Here is a 17,347-nt window from a genome sequence, read left to right as displayed (position 1 = left end):
TAGCTTGAACTGACACATTTTGATGGGGATTTTTTTGTTATGTAACTTAGACGCACCGGGGCGTCAATCGACTCTAGGGGGTTAATTAAGAAATAAGGCCCAAGGGGTGTGGTATATTGGTCATTATAAACACAACATAATATACAACCATACACTCCACCTGAATCTAAATACAGATTCGGAAATACATGTGCATCTCAGAAATGCATCCAAAAAAGCTTATAAGCCCACTTTAGTACAGCATCTGTAGCTTCAGTGATTCCAAATGAATGATTTATATATATATATATATATATATACAGTGGGGAGAACAAGTATTTGATACACTGACGATTTTGCAGGTTTTCCTACTTACAAAGCATGTAGAGGTCTGTAATTTTTATCATAGGTACACTTCAACTGTGAGAGACGGAATCTAAAACAAAAATCCAGAAAATCACATTGTATGATTTTTAAGTAATTAATTTGCATTTTAATTGCATGACATAAGTATTTGCTACAGTCAGAAAGCAGAACTTAATATTTGGGTACAGAAACCTTTGTCTTGCAATTAACAGAGATCATACGTTTCCTGTAGTTTCTTGACCAGGTTTGCACCACCTGCAGCAGGGATTTTTTGGCCCCACTCCTCCATTACAGACCTTCTCCAGATCCTTATGGTTTGTCGGGGCTGTCGCTGGGCAATCACGGAATTTTCAGCTCCCTCAAAAGATTTTTCTATTGGATTCAGGTCTGGAGGACTGGCTAGACACTCCAGGAACCTTGAGATGCTTCTTACCGGAGCAACTCCTTAGTTGCCCTGGCTGTGTGTTCGTGTCGTTGTCATGCTGGAATGACCCAGCCACGAACCCATCTTCTACATGCTCTTACTGAGGGAAGGAGGTGTTGGCCAAGATCTCGCGATAACACATGGCCCCATCCATCCTCCCCTCAAGTAGCGGTGCAGTCGTCCTGTCCCCTTTGCAGAAAAAGCAGCCCCAACGAATGATGTTTCCACTCTCCATGCTTCACCGTTTGGGATGGTTCTTGGGGGTTGTTACTCATCCTTCTTCTTCCTCCAAAACAGCGAGTGGAGTTTTAGAACCAAAAAGTTATATTTTTGTCTCATCAGACCAGCATGACCTTCTCCCATTCCTCCTGCTGGATCATCCAGATGGTCATTGGCAAACTTCAAGACGGGCCTGGACATGCGCTGACTTGAGCAGGGGTACCTTGCGTGCGCTGCAGGATTTTAATCCCATGACGGCGTAGTGTGTTACTAATGGTTTTCTTTGAGACTGTGGTCCCAGCTCTCTTCAGGTCATTGACCAGGTCCTGCCGTGTAGTTCTGGGCTGATCCCTCACCTTCCTCATGATCATTGATGCCCACGAGGTGATATCTTGCATGGAGCCCAGACCGAGGGTGATTGACCGTCATCTTGAACTTCTTCCATTTTCTAATAATTGCGCCAACAGTTGTTGCCTTCTCACCAAGCTGCTTGCCTATTGTCCTGTAGCCCATCCCAGCCTTGTGCAGGTCTACATTTTATCCCTGATGTCCTTACACAGCTCTCTGTCTTGGCCATTGTGGAGAGGTTGGAGTCTGTTTTGATTGATCGTGTGGACAGGTGTCTTTATACAGGTAACGAGTTCAACAGGTGCAGTTAATACAGGTAATGAGTGGAGAACAGGAGGGCTTCTTAAAGAAAAACTAACAGGTCTGTGAAGAGCCGGAATTCTTACTGGTTGGTAGGTGATCAAATACTTATGTCATGCAATAAAATGCAAATTAATTACTTAAAAATCATACAATGTGATTTTCGGGATTTTTGTTTTAGATTCCGTCTCTCACAGTTGAAGTGTACCTATGATAAAAATTACAGACCTCTACATGCTTTTTAAGTAGGAAAATCTGCAAAATCGGCAGTGTATCAAATACTTGTTCTCCCCACTGTATATATATATACTGTACTTATTTATCATTGTCCAACCACAGACTCCCATGATGCAGTGCTGCGGTTCAACGCAGCGCCCACCGTGGGGTACGAGAAAGATGTCGGCTCCAAGACCACCATCCGCCTCCTTAACTCCCAGGTAAACACACACACACACGCGCCTAGTATCTACGTTTAACCACACACCTACACAGTCATTTTTTATTGTTGTTGAGTCAACTTTTAAAAATCAAGACAAACAGCTGCAATACGATTTCTACTGAACTGAGTCATGGCGCTGGAGGGAAGAGCAGCCATTTTACGGGCTCCTAACCAATTGTGCTATTTTGTGTTTTTTTGAGCTGATCTTAACTTTTTTTCTACACAATATTTCCGCCATCGTTTCCTATGGCCGAAAAMAACTTCTGGACATCAGAACAGTGATCATTAACCTCCATTTTGATGAGGATGTCTACTTCAATGAGTCGGAGGAGAATGACATACCGCTCATCCTGGACCAGGCCCAAATCCCAGACACTTGAAAAAGGAAGAGGCGCCGTTATAGAGGCCGACGTGCGGGATACCTGACGAGACTACGTCTGCAAGTGGATAAACTGCCTCGACCCTCGTGCAATCACTGGAGAATTAACTGGACGAGCTCCATTGGTGACTCTGCTATCAACGTGATCTGAAGAACTGGAAAAGGACATGGAACATTTTAATCAAGCTTTTTTTTCTATATGTTGGTCACCGATACCTTTAAAAAAAGGTAAGGGCATGGTACAGAAAACCAATCAGTATCTGGTGTGACCACCATTTGCCTCATGCAGCACGACACATCTCCTTCACAAAGAGTTGATCAGGCTGTTGATTGTGGCCTGTGGAATGTTGTCCCACTCTTCTTCAATGGCTGTGCGAAGTTGCTGGATATTGGCGGGAACTGGGACATGCTGTTGTACACGTCAATCCAGAGCATCCCAAACATGCTTAATAGGTGACATGTCTGGTGAGTATGCAGGCCAGGGAAGAACTGGGACATTTTCAGCTTCCAGGAATTGTGTATAGATCCTTACGACATGGGGCCGTGCATTATCATGCTGAATCATGAGGTGATGGCGGCAGATGAATGGCACGACAATGGGCCTCAGGATCTTGTCACGGTATCTCTGTGCATTCAAATCGCCATCGATAAAATGCAATTGTGTACGTTGTCTGTAGCTTATGCCCTCCCAWACCATAACCCCAACTCCACCATAGGGCACTCTGTTCACAATGTTGACATCAGCAAACCGCTCTCCCACACGTGGTCTGTGGTTGTGAGGCCAGTTGGACGTAATTCCAAATTCTCTAAAACAACATTGGAGGCAGCTTATTTTGTTGGMTGACAAAACGGCACATTTTATTGTCCCTAGCACAAGGTGCACCTGTGTAATGTCCATGCTGTTTAATCAGCTTCATGATATGCCACACCTGTCAGGTGGATGAATTATCTTGGGAAACCATAAATGCTAATTAACAGGGATGTAAACAAATTTGTGTACGAAATTAGAGAGAAATAAGCTTTTTGTGCTTACGGAACATTTCTGGGACCTTTTTATTTCAGCTCATGAAACATGGGACCAACACTTTACATGCTGCGGTTTATATTTTTGTTCAGTATAGAATACTATACTACACCAGTATCCCTGAATCATGTGTAGTACTTACTATAGAATTTTGTAGTACACTGTCAAATATTATAGTAAATACTGCAGTATTACCTGCAAAGAAACACTCTAGTCAATACTACAGTAATGTCCGCAAAAACACGACTTCTTTTAACTACAGTAAATACAGTACCCTTCCCATTCCCCTCCCCCARGTCCAATTTGTGCCACCCGTACGTGAGATACCTACATGCCATGTATAGATCATATATTGTGTTCACTACATGCAGCTAAGCTTGACTGTTGGTAAGAGGTTTTTACTATGGAATGCTTACAGTGCCTTGCAAAAGTATTCATCCCCCTTGGCATTTTTCCTATTTTGTTGCATTACAACCTGTAATTTAAATAGATTTTTATTTGGATTTCATCCAATGGACATACACAAAATAGTTCAAATTGGTGAAGTGAAATGAAAAAAAATTACTTGTTTCAAAAAAGTATAACAACATTTTTAAGGAAAAGTGGTGCGTGCATATGTATTCACCCCCTTTGCTATGAAGGCCCTAAATAAGATCAGGTGCAACCAATTACCTTCAGAGGTCACATAATTAGTTAAATAAAGTCCACCTGTGTGCAATCTAAGTGTCACATGATCTGTCACATGCTCGCAGTATATATACACCTGTTCTGAAAAGCCCCAGAATCTGCAACACCACTAAGCAAGGGAATACACCAAGCAAGTGGCATCATGAAGACCAAGGAGCTATCCAAACAGGTCAGGGACAAAGCTGTGGAGAAGTACAGATCATGGTTGGGTTATAAAAAAATAMCCGAAACGTTGAACATCCCACGGAGCACAATTAAATCCATTATATTAAAAAAATMGAAAGAATATGGCACACACAACAAACCTGCCAAGAGAAGGACACCCACCAAAACTCACAGACCAGGCAAGGAGGGAATTAGTCAGAAAGGCAAGAAAGCGACCAAAGATAACCCAGAAGGAGCTGCAAAGCTCCACAGCGGAGATTGGAGTATCTGTCCATAGGACTACTTTAAGCCGTACACTCTACAGAACTGTGCTTTACGGAAGAGTGGCCATAAAAAGCCATTGCTTAAAGAAAAAAATAAGCAAACATGTTTGGTGTTTGCCAAAATGTGGGAGACTCCCCAAACATATGGAAGAAAGTACTCTGGTCAGATGAGACTAATATTGAGTTTTTTGGCCATCAAGGAAAAGATATGTCTGGCYCAAACCCAACACCTCTCATCATCCCAGGAATCCCATCCTCACAGTGAAGCATTGTGGTGGCAGCATCATGTTGTGGGGATGTTTTTCATCGGCACGGACTGGGAAACTGGTCAGAATTGAAGGAATGATGGATGGCGCTAAATACAGGAACATTTTTGTTTTGGTCTTCCAGAGATTTGAGACTGGGATGGAGGTTCACCTTCCAGCAGGACAATGACCCTAYGCATACTGCTAAAGCAACACTAGAGTGGTTTAACTTCTCTTGGGTATGTGGGACACTTAACGTCCCGCTTGGCCAAAATCCAGAAAAAATGTAGTGCGCCAAATTCAAATATATTACTATAAAAATCAATCTTTCATAAAATCACACATGAAAGACACCAAATTAAAGCTACACATGTTGTGAATCCAGCCAACATGTCTGATTTCAATCAAGAGATTTACGGGGAAAGCACACCAACAATTATGTTAGTCACAGTACATAGCCACAGAAAAACACAGCCATTTTCCCAGCAAAAAATATAGTAGAAACAAAAAGCAGAAAGAGATAAAATGAATCACTAACCTTTGAACATCTTCATCAGATGACACTCATATGCATCATGTTACACAATACATTTATGTTTTTGTTCGATAATGTGCATATTTATATCCACAAATCTCGATTTACATTGGCGCATGTTCAGAAATGTCTCCAAATATCCGAGTAATTACAAGAAGCCACTCAAATAACAGAAATACTCATCATAAACTTTGATGAAAGATACATGTTTTACATATAATTAAAGATACACTTGTTCTTAATGCAACAGCTGTGTCAAATAAAATAAAACTTTACGTAAAAGCACACATGCATAAATCTGAGACGGCGCTCAGATTAACAACATTTCTCCGCCATGTTGGAGTCAACAGAATACGAAATTACATCATAAATATTCCCTTACCTTTGATTATCTTCATCAGAATGCAGTGCCAGGAATCGTAGTTCCACAATAATTGTTGTTTTGTTAAATTATGTCCAATTAGCTAATTTTGCTAGCATGTGTGTACACATGTCAAACGCTCGCGCAGTGCAGGCAAACGTCGGACGAAAACTTCAAAAAGTTATATTACAAGTCAAAAACTCTGGTCAAACTTAGTAAGGAATCAATCTTCAGGATGTTGTTTCATATATATATCCAATAACATTCCAACCGGAGCATTCTTTTCAGTTCTTATAAGTAATGGAATGCATGACGATATCATGAGGAAAGTGCGTGACCGAGAACTGGCACTCTGCCAGACCACTGACTCAAACACCTCCCATCCGGTCCCACACACAGCATAAGCTTCATTCCACGTTCTACTGACTGTTGACATCTAGTGGGAAGGCGTAGGAAGTGCAAACAGATCCATATATTACAGGAATTGAATAGGCATGACTTTAACATCGACCACTCTCAGAATTCTCACTTCCTGTTTTGGATTATTTCTCAGGTTTTTGCATGCCATATGAGTTCTGTTATACTCACAAACATCATTCAAACAGTTTTAGAAACTTCAGAGTGTTTTCTATCCAATAGTAATACTAATATGCATATATTAGCATCTGGGACAGAGTAGGAGGCAGTTAACTATGGGACGCAATTCATCCAAAAGTGAAAATGCTGCCCCCTATATCAAAGTTGTTAGATTGGGTTAGTCACGATAGTCCGCCTATATGACGAATGAGTGTGGACCAAGGCGCAGCGTGAAAGAAAGCCATCTTCTTTTAATGAAGAAACAAACACCTTACTAAACAACAACAAAAACGAGTCGGTGAAAGCTAAAATGAACTAATGTGCACACATGCAACATATAGAACATAGACATTACCCACCAATCACCTAGCCTATGGTTGCCTTAAATTGGCTCCCAATCAGAGACAACATTAAACAGCTGTCTCTGATTGGAACCAAACCAGGCAACCATAGACTTTCTTAAACCGCTCTACTGACACAACCCCATACACATATACAAAACCTAAACATAACACACCCTAAACTAGACAAAACACACAACAATCCCAGTCACACCTGACCTAACTAATCTAATAAAGAAAATCAATATTAACAGAGGCCAGGGTGTGACAGTACCCCCCCCCCCAAGGTGCGGACTTGGCCGCAAAACCTGACACAGAAGGGGAGGGTCCGGGTGGCCTTCCTATGGCGGCGGCTCGGGTGCGGGACGTGGACCCCCCTCCACCATAGTCACTACCGCTTTGGTGGCGCCTCTGGAACGGCGAGTCCCGGACTGAATACCATCCCAGAGGGCGCCACTGGGACGAGGGGCAGCTCCGGACTGAGGGGCAGCTCCGGACTGAGGAGGGCAGCTCATGACTGAGGGGCAGCTCATGACTGAGGCAGCTCAATGACTGGGCAGATGACTCTGGCGGATCCTGGCTGACTGACGGCTCTGGCGGATCCTGGCTGACTGACGGCTCTGGCGGATCCTGGCTGACTGACGGCTCTGGCGGATCCTGCGATGCGCTGGATCACTGGCTGCTGACCTGTCTGGCGGATCCTGGGCTGCTGTCGGCTGCTGGTGGTCCTGGCTGGCTGGCTGGCTCTGGCGGATCCGTGGCGGCTGGCTGGCTCTGGCGGATCCTGGCGGCTGGCTCTGGACGGATCGCTGGCTGGCTGGCTGGATTCTGCGCGGATCCTGGCTGGCTGGCTTCTGGCTGGCTCTTCCTGGTGGCTGGCTGGCGCTGGTCCTGGCTGGATGGTCTGGCGGTCCTGGCCGGCTGGCTGGCTGGCCTCTGACGGATCCTGGTGGCTGGCTCTGGCGGGATCCTGGCTGGCGGCTGGCGGCCTGGTGGATCCTGGCGGCTGCTGCTCTGGCGGATCCTGGCGGCTGCGCTCTGGCGGATCCTGGTGGCTGGCGGCTCTGGCGGATCCTGGCTGACGCGGACAGTGCAGGCGCACTGGCAGACGCAGGCTCTGGCCGGCTCGGCGCACAGTAGGCCTGGTGCGTGACCGGAAACTGGAGGTACCGGGCTGAGACACGCACCATAGGGCGAGTGCGTGGAGGAGAACAGGGCTCTGGAGACACACTGGAAGCCTGAGTGCGTGGTGTTGGCACTGGTCGGTATGGGCTGGGGCGGGGAGGTGGCGCCGGAATATACCGGACCATGCAGGCGTACTTGCTCCCTTGAGCACTGAGCCTGCCCAACCTTACCTGGTTGTATGCTCCCCGTCGCCCCGACCAATGCGGGGAGGTGGAATAACCCGCACTGGCGTGTGTAGGCGAACCGGGGACACCATGCGTAAGGCTGGTGCCATGTATGCCGGCCCGAGGAGATGCACCTGGAGACCAGACGCGTTGAGCCGGCTTCATGGCACCTGGCTCAATACTCAATCTAGCCCTGCCAGTGCGGGGAGGTGGAATAACCCGCACCGGGCTATGCACACGTACAGGAAGACACCATGCGCTCTACCGCATAACCAGGTGTCTGCCCGTACTCTCGCACTCCACGGTAAGCATAGGGAGTTTGCGCAGGTCTCCTACCTGACTTTGCCACACTCCCTTGTAAGAACCCCCCCCCCCCCCCCCCCAAGACATTTTGGGTTTTACTCAGGGGCTTCCAGCCTTGCTTCCGTGCTGCTCCTCATATCGCCTCCTCTCGGCTTTAGCTGCCTCCAGCTCTTCACGGAGGGAGGCGATATTTGCCCGGTTGTGCCCAAGGTCCCTTACCATCCAGTATACTCCTCCCAAGTCCAGAATCCTGTGTATATAGCTCCTGCTGCTGCTTGACACGCTGCTTTGTCCTTCTTTTGGGGTAGGTTCTGTCACGACCGTTATATGACGAATGAGTGGACCAAGGCGCAGCGTGAAAGAAAGCCATCTTCTTTTAATGAAGAAAAACAAACACTTACTAAACGAACAAAAAAAAAAAACGATCGTGAAGCTAAAACGAACTAAGTGCACACATGCAACATAGAACATAGACAATTACCCACAATCACCTAAAGCCTATGGTTGCCTTAAATATGGCTCCCAATCAGAGACAACAATAAACAGCTGTCTCTGATTGAGAACCAAACCAGGCAACCTTAGACCTTCCTAAACCTCTCTACTGAACACAACCCCATACACTATACAAAACCCCCTAAACAATACACACACCCTAAACTAGACAAAACACACAAACATCCCATGTCACACCCTGACCTAACTAAACTAATAAAGAAAATCAATATAACAGAGGCCAGGGTGTGACAAGGGGAAACATTTAAATGTCTTGGAATTGCCTAGTCAAAGCCCAGACCTCTATATTTGCATCTTCAAAGAGGTAGGCATGTTGTGTAAAATCAAATGATACAAACCCCCCAAAAATCTATTTTAATTACAGGTTGTAAGGCAACAAATAGGAAGAAGGGGGTGAATACTTTCGCAAGCCACTGTAACTGGAGCTAACTCTGCAGATAGCACTACTTGGTGATCTGAAAAGTCATAGTCAATTGATCAGTACTATAATACTTTTAGAAAAAAAAGTATTTTTAATTTACACTCTGTAGAAATCCCCCAACCTCAACTCAACAAGGGAACTCCTTCAAGACTGTTGGAAAAGCATATTGAGAATGGGGGATTGTGGAGGCCAGGTCATTTGATGCAGCACTCCATCCCTCTCCTTCTTAATCAAATAYCCCTTACACAGCCTCGAGGTGTGTTGGGTCATTGTCCTGTTGAAAAACAAATGATAGACCCACTAAGCGCAAACCAGATGGGATGGCGTTTCACTGCAGAATACTGTGGTAGCCATGCTGGTTAAGTGTGCCTTGATTTCTAAATAAATCACAGACAGTGTCACTAGAAATGCACCCCCACACCATCACTCCTCCTCCATGCTTCACGGTGGGAACCTCACATGCAGAGATCATCCGTTCGCCTTTTATTTTTATTTCACCTTTATTTAACCAGGTAGGCCAGTTGAGAACAGGTTCTCATTTACAACTGCGACCTGGCCAAGATAAAGCAAAGCAGTGCGACAAGAAACAACACAGAGTTACACATAGGATAAACAAAAGTACAGTCAATAACACAACATAAAAATCTATATACAYTGTGTGCAAATGGAGTAAGGAGGTAAGGCAATAAATATGCCACAGTAGCGAAGTAATTACAATTTAACAAATTAACACTGAAGTGATAGATGTGCAGATGATGAAGTGCAAATGAGCAAAAAAGTTAATAAAAACAATATGGGGATGAGGTAGGTAGTTGGGTCAGCTATTTACAGATGGGCTATGTACAGCTGCAGCGATCGGTAAGCTGCTCAGATAGCTGATGCTTAAATTAGTGAGGGAGATATAAGTCTCCAACTTCAGCGATTTTTGCAATTCGTTCCAATCATTGGCAACAGAGAACTGGAAGGAAAGGCGCCCAAAGTGGGTGTTAGCTTTGGGGATGACCAGTGAGATATACCTGCTGGAGTGCGTGCTATGGGGACCAGTGAGCTGAGATAAGGCGGAGCTTTACCTAGCAAAGACTTATAGATGACCTAGAGCCAGTGGGTCTGGCGACGAATATGAAGCAAGGACCAGCCGACAAGAGCATACAGGTCGCAGTGGTGGGTGGTATATGGGGCTTTGGTGACAAAATGGATGGCACTGTGATAGACTGCATCAGACTGCATCAGGTCAGCAAAAGTAAAACCGTCGCCAAAACAGAGACTGTTCTGTCTAGTTGTTCGAGGAAGGAAAGCGAGGAAGGCTCCTGTCATGATGGAGACCCGGCTGTGAGTTATCTGGTTTATCCTGGAAAGGCCTGAAGGTGTCGCCTGTTTCTCAGAGCGATGGTGCCGTGTTCAGTTTCCACAACATAGGGTCTCGGCTCTGGAGATTTGCTGATGACAACAGCTGGTATTTTCCATCCTTTCTCTCCGTCCAGCTTGACTCTTACACTCTGTCCAGGATGTAATTCCGGTAGGGTGCGCACTGAATGCCTACTGTTATAGAAAAACTGGTAAACTTGTTTGGCTTTCTGGTCCTTTTGTTTAACACTGTTGTGGCTTATGCGTTTTGGTTGGAGTTTCCCATCCAGCACAGGGACTGTCGTCCGGATCTGACGTCCTGTCATGAGTTGTGCTGGGCTTGCTCCTGTTGTGCTGATGAGCGTGGCTCGGTAGCACATCAGAGTCATGTGTGGGTCTGGTTGTTTAAGAATTTGCCTAGCGTTGTGGCTACCCAGTTCGGTAGGTATCCCCCATCTTACAAACATACAGTTGAGGCGGGTGATGACCTGTTAGCTAGTGGTAGTGGGCAGGTGAGATATTTCTGTCCCGAGAATAGTAGTCCACCACCATGAGGTATTTCTTGCCCTCTAGCTCACCCAGGTCCGCTGCGATCTTCTGCCACGGACACTTAGGTAAAGGTATCGTGACAYGTGGTTCTCTCCTTTGAGTTTCTCTGTACAGAACCCACATGACATCACTGATGCCCAGCCACCACACCAACATCTTGGCTCTTTCTCTGCACTTTGTCACCCCCATGTGACCTTTGTGTAGAACTTCGCTCTGTGAAGCTGGGATGACTAGCACAAGTCCGTCCAGCTCCAATGGATGCGCTCTCGCTGTGTGGTATCCCTGTAGCTCCATTCTCTGAGACTAGCCTTTTCGGATATAGCCCATGACCATTTGGAGGTCTGCATCATTGCGTGCCACCTATCTGATGTCATCCAGCCTGTGTGCAGACACTGGTCTGCTCTTCCCCACAGCTTCCACATATGCTTTGACTTCTTCTTCTGCGTCTGATGTGTTTTCTTTCATTGGGTTTCTCGACAGTGTGTCAGCCACCACTAACTGCTTCCCAGGAACACTGCTTTCACATTGAAATGCATGAGCAGTCACTTACACCTGAGTGGTGCTTTGTCCAGGTCATACGTGTTGATCACTGTAACAACTGGCTTATGGTCTGTCTGTAAGACAAAGCTGCCCATGCCCTGCAGATAGCGGGCAAATCGTTCACATGCCCATACACCTGCCAGGTACTCTTTTTTTTMATTTGCTCGTACCTTCTCAGTCTCCGTTAGTATGCATGAACAAAATGCATCTGAACTGACCACAGTTGGTTTGCCGGCATCGTAGTATGCCAATACATGTGTTGACACTAACATAGCCTTGACCTTGTGGAGGGCCTGCTCCTGTGGGTCTCCCCACATTCACACTGTCTCAACAGCTCAGTGATGGGGTGTAGCACTGATGACAGGCCCGGCAAGAATTTGCCCAACTAGTTCACCAGTCCCAGTATTTGGCGAAGCTCAGTGATGTTTGTTGGACTGAGCATCTTGGAGACGGCTTTCACTTTGCTGTCATCCGGCGTTATCCCATCCACTCCGATCACATGACTGAAGTACTGGATCTCCGACTTCCCAAAGTGGCACTTGTCTTTGTTCAGCTTTAGTCCTGACTCTTTGATGGTCTGTATCACTTTGTTCAGATTCTTGTCGTGTTCTTCCTTGTTTGCACTGCAGACCAGTATGTCATCCATCATGACGACTGTGCCCTTGTCATCTCAGGAGCTTGCTCATCTCCCTCTGAAAGATAGCTGGCACACTGGTTATTCCAAAAGGATGGCACTTGAAGCAGAATCTCCCCACAGGAGTGATGAGTTGTCAGTTTTCACAGTTCACAGTTCAGTAGACCCTATCTCTATAAACACATCTGTGCTGATCTCATCTTCTCTAAGGACCAAACCCATTTTGAATGCAACGGTTCTGCTAAGTAGGTTATTAGCATATGGTCCTCGAATCACAAAGATCCAGAATTAGTACTTTTCTCAATTTCTTTCACGCATGACTAGAAATGTTTCTATAAAATCAATCATGCCACCTGGGCTGCGAACATCAGTTTTCAATTTTAACCAGCAGGAGCACTGTGGCAAGCTCTGGTAAGTGCTCTGATACGTAACTGTAAGGTCAGCACCAGTGTCCATCTTGAAGTTTACACTTGTGCCATTCACTGGGTGCTCAACATGCTACTGATCTTCTGAATCAGACTGCTTGGTAACTGATCCTAAAATGAATTCCCCTTGCATTTCTTCTTCATCCTCAGCTGTAACTTCTTTGACCATTTTTGTTTTGATCGTAATCTCAAAATGCCCCATTTTGTTACACTTCCTGCATTTTTTGTTGCGATTTGTATCGCCTTCTCCAGTGTCAAGTCTGGCTTGAGCTGTAGCTTTTGTGAAACATCCTTGTCCATAATGCCAATCACAGTCATATCCCTTATTTGTTTTGTCCTTTGTAGATCCAAACTTGCTGTTTTCAGCTAGCTCATACAGAATCCTCACAAAAGATTCCACTGTTTCTCCCCCTTTTTGAATGGAAACATGCTCGTTTGTGAATCATGTTGCGTCATGGCACAAAATGTTCATTCAGTTTTTTGATCACTACATCATAGTTGAACTCCTCATTAGTCATCAAAGGAGAATGCATTGTTGACAATCTGCATCTTTCCCTATTGCATAAAGTAGTGAATACACCTGCACAATGCCTGTTTTCCAATTTTGATGTTGTCTCCAGATCGGCCATGCCGACGACTGCGAGAAATCGATCGGCTCCGGTGTTTTGAATTTGGTATTTTTCCTCAATAATCTTTGGCATGTGAATTCTGACACCATATCATGATGGAGASCAGGCTGTGAATTATCCGGTTTAGTTATGTTTAGTAACTCTTAAGTCAGGCAATTAGCATGCAGTCCACAAAGATACTTTCTGCTAGTCCTCATCCTTTAGGTTAGTCACCTCTGGTTATGACAATGAAATGCATAACCAATTAATTATGCAGATATCTATCATGCATCACTACAGCTCCACACAGTCTCTCACTTGAATAACTTACCTAGTTATTTTCTGATTATCTAATTTTGCTATTTTGTAGCTTTGGCAACTATGTGTGTGTTTTCTATACCTGTTTGCTCCTCTCCATGTAGGCTTTACAGATGCTCCCCACCCCTTCGCTACAACCCTTCTAATTTAGTGTGTGCACAACCCATGTGGAATTCTGGGTCTCTGTCAATCTACAGTCAAGAACGCAGAGTTCATCTCAGCCTCTGCTGCCCTTCAGTCCCTTGACTTTTGGCCCTGACGGAGACATGGATCACCCCAGAGAACACTGCTACTTCAGCTGCTCTCTCTTCATCTGACTATGTTTTTTCTCATAGTCCGAGAGCATCTGATTGTTGTGGTGGTGGCACAGGTCTACTCATTTCTCCTAAGTGGAGATTTTCTCTATTCTTTCTCTCTCACCTGTCCATCTCCTCATTTGAATTCCATGCTGTCACTTCAAAACAAATTGTATTGGTCACATAAACATGGTTAGCAGATGCTAATGTGAGTGTAGCTAAATGCTTTTGTGTAGAGAAATGCTTGTCCACCCAAGCTTAAAATTGTTGTCATCTATCGCCCACCAGGTGCCCTTTTGAGAGTTCCTCAATGAGCTTAACACCTTGTTAGCTCATTTCCTGACGATGGCTCACTATTCTTCGTACTTGGCGACTTTAACCTCCGGACGTCTGCCTTTGATTAATTTCTTGCCTCTTTTGACCTCAACCTTTCCCAAACTCCTACAACTCACAAGGCAGGCAATACGCTTGATGTCATCTTTACTAGAGGCAGTTTGCCTGCTAATCTTTGTTACACTTCCTGATCACATTTTCTTTCCTTTTCTGTCTACCTTTCCTCCAACTCWAAAATTTTTACTTCTGGATGCCCTATCATCCTTTCACTCACTGTATTTTCTCTTCTCATGAACGCTGCTGGAACACACAACTCTTTTGTGTGTCGCGGTTAGTTGTTTGCAGGWAATTTTTCAATATAACAGGCACGAGTGAGTACACAATCGTTTGTATTTATATATTGGGTGTATCTACCGATGGCCTGTACAGGTCCGGAAAGATACATCTGTTGTTCTATTTGTTTTACTCTGCCTGCAAGACGCTGGATGATTCAGAATCCAATGAAGAGCTTGAACGATTCATTGACGAGAGATASTTACGAGCTCAAAGAAACATGTCGCTGGTTTCGGAGGATTCAAGCACTMCTGAGGACAACAAATCCAGTCAACAAAACAAACCAAAGCCAAGTTGGCCAAGCAGTATCAACGATGGCACCAAACCATCCCCAAGCAAGAGGGCAGGCGTGGAGAGTGGGGAGAGGTTTACTTATATGGATGTTGACTTGTTAAAATCGATCAATGAAAGGCTTGCCAAATTTGATATCTTGGATATATTACGAGAGGACATCAATGCATTATGTGGCAGTCTAGAATTCAGACCATGTCAGATGGCAGTCTAGAATTCAGACAATGTCAGATTGATAATCTAAGGAAAGAGAACACGGAGCTTAAAGGTACTGTAGACTCTATTCATGGCAAGGTGGAGGTGGTGCAAAGGGAGAACAAACAACTTAAAGAAACCTTGCTTGATGTACAGTGTCGATCAATGCGGGACAATCTAACATTTTCAGGGATACCGGAGAATGACAACAGCAGAGGCTGTGAGGACACTGTCCGAGACTTTATGTCAACTCAACTGAAACTGCCCACTGAGGTTGTACACTTTCTGTCTGAGTCCATAGAATGGGTAAGGCCTCTGGAAATAGGCCACGGGCTATTATTGCATGTTTTGACAAATTTCAGCAAAAGGAAATGACGAAAAGCAGGGGCAAAGAACTCAGAAACACAGATTTTGGAATGAATGATCCCTTCCCCACTGAGATCAATGAAAGGAGAAAACAAACGTATCCCATCATGAAGGAAAAGCGTTGCCTGAATTAATCTCTATGGTGATGGATAAACATTACATCAAAGGTCAACTGTATCGGAACTCTAGAGTAACTCCCTGGCTATTTTAATCCAACTGTATCGGGACTCTAGAGTAACTTCCTGGCTATTTTAATCCAACTGTATCGGGACTCTAGAGTAACTTCCTGGCTATTTTAATCCAACAGTATCGGGACTCTAGAGTAACTTCCTGGCTATTTTAATCCAACWGTATCYGGACTCTAGAGTAACTTCCTGGCTATTTTAATCCAATMTTCAAATCTGAGTTTGTGTGTTGTAGTGTATCATGACAACTTAACTATAATGAATACATGCTCTATTGATCTCCACTTGATAAGGAAAGGGCTGCATATAGCTCAGGTTAATGTATGTAGCCTTCCTAACGAAATACATGAGGTTTTTAACTTGGTCAACATAAATAATATTCATATTTAACTTTGACCGAAACGCATTTAGATGCATCTGTAAATTATGGGCAAATGAACATTCAAGGATATAGTCTATTTAAAAGGGACAGGAATAGAAATGGTGGGGGTGTAGCACTGTARATTCAGAATCATATTCATTTTAAGACGGATGACCTTAATGTATGTCAAACAGAGGCACTATGGGCTCAAGTACATCTGCCTCACCAGGCACCCATATTGGTAGGATGTGTGTGTATAGACCTCCTAGCTCTAAGGTGTCCTATCTGGATGTCTTATGCACTGGGTTTGACCAGGCCACAGATAGTAAGATAGTAACATATAGATATGTATGTTTTAATTTGAATATAAACTCAGCAAAAAAAGAAACGTCCTCTCACTGTCAGGTTTTGGCCAAGACTGTTCGGGTTTTGGTCACTAGATGTCCCCATTGCACCTTTTTTGTACCTTTTGTTTTTCTTGCTCTAATTATTGTTTGCACCTGTAYGTCATTCCCTTGTTAGTATTTAAACCCTGTGTGTTCCTCAGTTCCTTGCTCAGTGTTTGTAAGTTAGCACCCAGCKCCAGCCCAAGCCTTGTTTTATWRAGATATTTCTCTTGTTGGATTTTCCAGAGGTTCTCTGGTTTAGTTCTTGTGTATTATTTGAGTAGTCTTTTGAGGTTTGTTTTTCCCTGCTGTTTGCTAAATACCAGTTTGAGGTCATGGTAACACTCGGGAACTCGGGACAGGTCGATGGATTCTAGAGACTCGGAAGGGGAACTCTGGGAACTCGGGAAGATACAAGTGGCTTGGCACGTAGGACCCCACTGCTTGATAGTGCCCACAGACCAGTCGATGTGAGGGTTATGGCTGTGAAGCCAGGGATAACCAAGGACGAGAGGGAACTCGGAACAGGAGATCAGATGAAAGTTCATCACTTCCTGGTGTTGGGAAACTGAAAGTCGCAAGGGGGTAGTGGCACGAGTGACAAGTCCAGATCCCAAAGGGCTTCTATCCAACGTAGTAACCCTTATGGGATCACTTAGAGGTTCAGAAGGAACGCCATTCTCCTTCGCCCAGACCCCATCCATGAAGTTACCTGCGGCTCCAGAGTCTACCAAGGCTTGAAGAGAAAACTCGTGGTCGTCCCAGGAAAGGGTAACTGGAATGAGCAGGCGGGAGTTGGATGGATGGGAGGAGGTTATGTTTCCCGTTACAGTCCTCCCAGGCCTGCACGGGAGAGTGCGTTTCCCTGGAGCCCGGGACACGTGGAGCGGAAATGGCCCGGTTTGCCGCAATATAGACAGCATCGCTCCCTCATCCGGCGGTCTCT

General features: G+C 44.9%; 1 protein-coding gene across 2 annotated transcripts in view; it reads left to right on the top strand.

Annotated features, from left to right (window-relative positions):
- The window catches only part of st6gal1 (ST6 beta-galactosamide alpha-2,6-sialyltranferase 1), a 131,130-nt gene that overhangs the window by 64,207 nt on the left and 49,576 nt on the right, over window positions 1–17,347 (top strand). For both annotated transcript variants that reach the window (XM_023968806.2, XM_023968807.2), the window contains exon 6: window positions 1,976–2,073. In XM_023968806.2, coding sequence (XP_023824574.1) covers window positions 1,976–2,073 — 98 coding nt within the window. The remainder of the gene's footprint in view (window positions 1–1,975; window positions 2,074–17,347) is intronic.

Source organism: Salvelinus sp. IW2-2015, linkage group LG23 (genome assembly GCF_002910315.2).
Source record: "Salvelinus sp. IW2-2015 linkage group LG23, ASM291031v2, whole genome shotgun sequence".
NCBI classification, from domain to species: Eukaryota; Metazoa; Chordata; class Actinopteri; order Salmoniformes; family Salmonidae; genus Salvelinus; species Salvelinus sp. IW2-2015.
This window is presented reverse-complemented; position numbering and strand designations above follow the sequence as displayed.